The following is a 2,127-nucleotide window of genomic DNA, read 5'->3' as shown; positions in this document are numbered from 1 at the left end:
GCCGGTCCTGAAATCGAGTCGCCGGGACAACGTGCGGACCGTGCAACTGCGAGGGCGGGAAGGCGGCGGACTGTGCACGGCGATTTGAGACGGTCAGTTTTGGTGTGGAGCTCGGCGCAGTGGGTGTGCATACCATGTCGGAGTCCAGCGTTTGACCGGGCTTTGGAGAGTGGGAGGGGGTGAACAAGGGGGTTGGTTAGAGAAGCGAGAAGATGGAGGAGAGGAGGTGGGGGGGAGGGACGGTGGGAACGAGTGATGCTCGCTCTGACTGGCCTATATATCCCACAGCTTCGGACGTCCATGCCTAGACCTGTGACTCATCAGACACCCGAGCATCTGAAGGGAAATGAAGAACTGACGGCGTGCAGGTCAGCGGCTCTGTCATCAAATTTCGGTTCGGAAGCACGGAGCATGCGTTGTGCCCCAGAATGCCTGTACGTAAATGTATATCGGACACGGTGATAGCACTGATGAACTTTGCTTTTGTGCACGTTTACAATCAGTATGGGGACCTGAACGCGACTGACCCCATGTTCGTTGGCCATATCTGTACCTGCTCATCATATCCAATGGTGAGGACGTCCCTCTCCCATAATGCAGAATGTGGGCGATGTCCGCGCGTCAAGAACGGCAACATGCACGCATCTCGAACCCACTCAAAGCCCGTCGATTTTGCTGCGAAATGAGCTGATGGAACATTCGGTGTCTCATTCTGACACCGCCACCTTCCCGAAGCTCAACCACATGCACACTGCGCCCGAGACCGTGCTTATCGCTATTCGCCGTGTTCAACGGATCGTGTAGTCTTCAAGACGGTCCATCGTCTGAAGGCCCTGGACGCCATGGGCGTATGGTGCTCTCGGAGGCTGTGAGCAAGCCTACAAGATTGGAAACATCTGTACTCACCAGAAATACCTGAACGGGCACAGTTCGTGTAAGGAAGACTTCCGCGTGGTCTCAGGTACAGCCATGAGGATGGAGATGTTCAGGTGACGGCGCTTCAGGTGACTCGACGCGAGGTGCTCATAACATGACTCCGAAAGCAACGCTTCGTTCGGATGATGAATGACGGACTTTGGAGCTAGATGCGAAGCGTGATGGGAAGGTTTGTTCGTTGACTCGGGATGTGAACCGCCCCCTCTCCGACCATCGGCACAATGGGCCTATCAAACACTATCAGACGCTGCGCAAAGAAAGCTACAGCATACCGAGCGGCTTGCTTTCAACTTCAATGGGTTCTGGTGAGCGTGCTATTGGTTGAAGATTATCATTCCCTCGCAGAATCAGCGGGCGGCTCCAAATTTGTAGAGGAGAACAATGGGCAGACAAAGTTTGAGAAGGCCATAATGGCCAGAACCTGACCTCTGCTTCTCGGAAGAGTCAGTACCCCATTGACCGTGTGGTCACGGTTCGATGATTTGAGAGAAGTCGGTACCTGTTGCATTGGAAGCATGCCTGCTTGCAGGAAGAATCATGACGTGGGACACAATTTGATAATTGATTAATGAAGAGCCATCCTAGGCCCGGTCATCAAGTGCGAAGGCATCCACGAGATTGCGTTCTCGTGACCAGACTCTCCATCCCAACCAGTCGGGTCGATGAATCGCGCATGCAATTCGCTGATCTTACCTGCTTGTCACATGGGAAGGTTCATGTTGGAACTCCGCAGCGGCAATAGGAATGCGTGTTGTCGGGGTCCGAGTCTGATGATTCGGTCCAGAGAACTTGGAAGCAGTTCGCACCATGCGAAAGTTCTGGTACACGTTCAACCCTCTGCCCTTTGTCGCCTCAGGTAGCTTTGTAGTGAACTGTGTACAGATACCCTACAGGTCGTAAGACGGGCTGTATAGAGCTCTCTCTGCCCCTGCCAGTTTCTCATCTCACACAATCTTTGCGGTCCCCGAACATAGATACATTCACACGGCTGGGCGCACATGCTCTCATGCTCGCTTTTACACCCTGCGCCGCCGTTCCTTCCTCTACCTCCCTACCTGCATCCCCACCGACACCCCTCATCTCCTCCTCCTCCTTCACCACCCTCTCCACCTCCTCGCTCGCATCCGCCCCCATAATGCCCAGCGCCTCCCTCAACGCACGCACATTATCCAGCAGACTCGCGAGCGTCCC

General features: G+C 54.6%; 2 protein-coding genes across 2 annotated transcripts; one reads left to right on the top strand and one right to left on the bottom strand.

Moving 5' to 3' along the window:
• The first annotated feature begins 342 nt into the window (after positions 1 to 342).
• Positions 343 to 794, top strand: LAESUDRAFT_558896 (uncharacterized protein). Its single transcript, XM_040902944.1, has one exon. The coding sequence runs from the start codon at positions 429 to 431 to the stop codon at positions 684 to 686; it is 258 nt and encodes an 85-aa protein (XP_040758031.1). The 5' UTR covers positions 343 to 428; the 3' UTR covers positions 687 to 794.
• A 1,029-nt stretch (positions 795 to 1,823) lies between these two features.
• LAESUDRAFT_764713 (uncharacterized protein) lies at positions 1,824 to 2,070 on the bottom strand (the record flags this gene model as incomplete). Its single annotated transcript, XM_040913490.1, has 2 exons — positions 1,824 to 1,864; positions 1,935 to 2,070. The coding sequence occupies 2 exons, from the start codon at positions 2,068 to 2,070 to the stop codon at positions 1,824 to 1,826; spliced, it is 177 nt and encodes a 58-aa protein (XP_040758030.1).
• Between the last annotated feature and the right edge of the window lie 57 nt (positions 2,071 to 2,127).

The sequence above is a fragment of the Laetiporus sulphureus genome (genome assembly GCF_001632365.1).
Source record: "Laetiporus sulphureus 93-53 unplaced genomic scaffold LAESUscaffold_85, whole genome shotgun sequence".
Classification (NCBI taxonomy): domain Eukaryota; kingdom Fungi; phylum Basidiomycota; class Agaricomycetes; order Polyporales; family Laetiporaceae; genus Laetiporus; species Laetiporus sulphureus.
The sequence above is the reverse complement of the archived record's forward strand: the minus strand, read 5'-3'. Positions and strand labels throughout refer to the sequence as shown.

Bases quoted from the DNA above. Each gene is read 5' to 3' on its own strand.
- LAESUDRAFT_558896 (XM_040902944.1), top strand. From the start codon at position 429: ATGCCTGTACGTAAATGTATATCGGACACGGTGATAGCACTGATGAAC.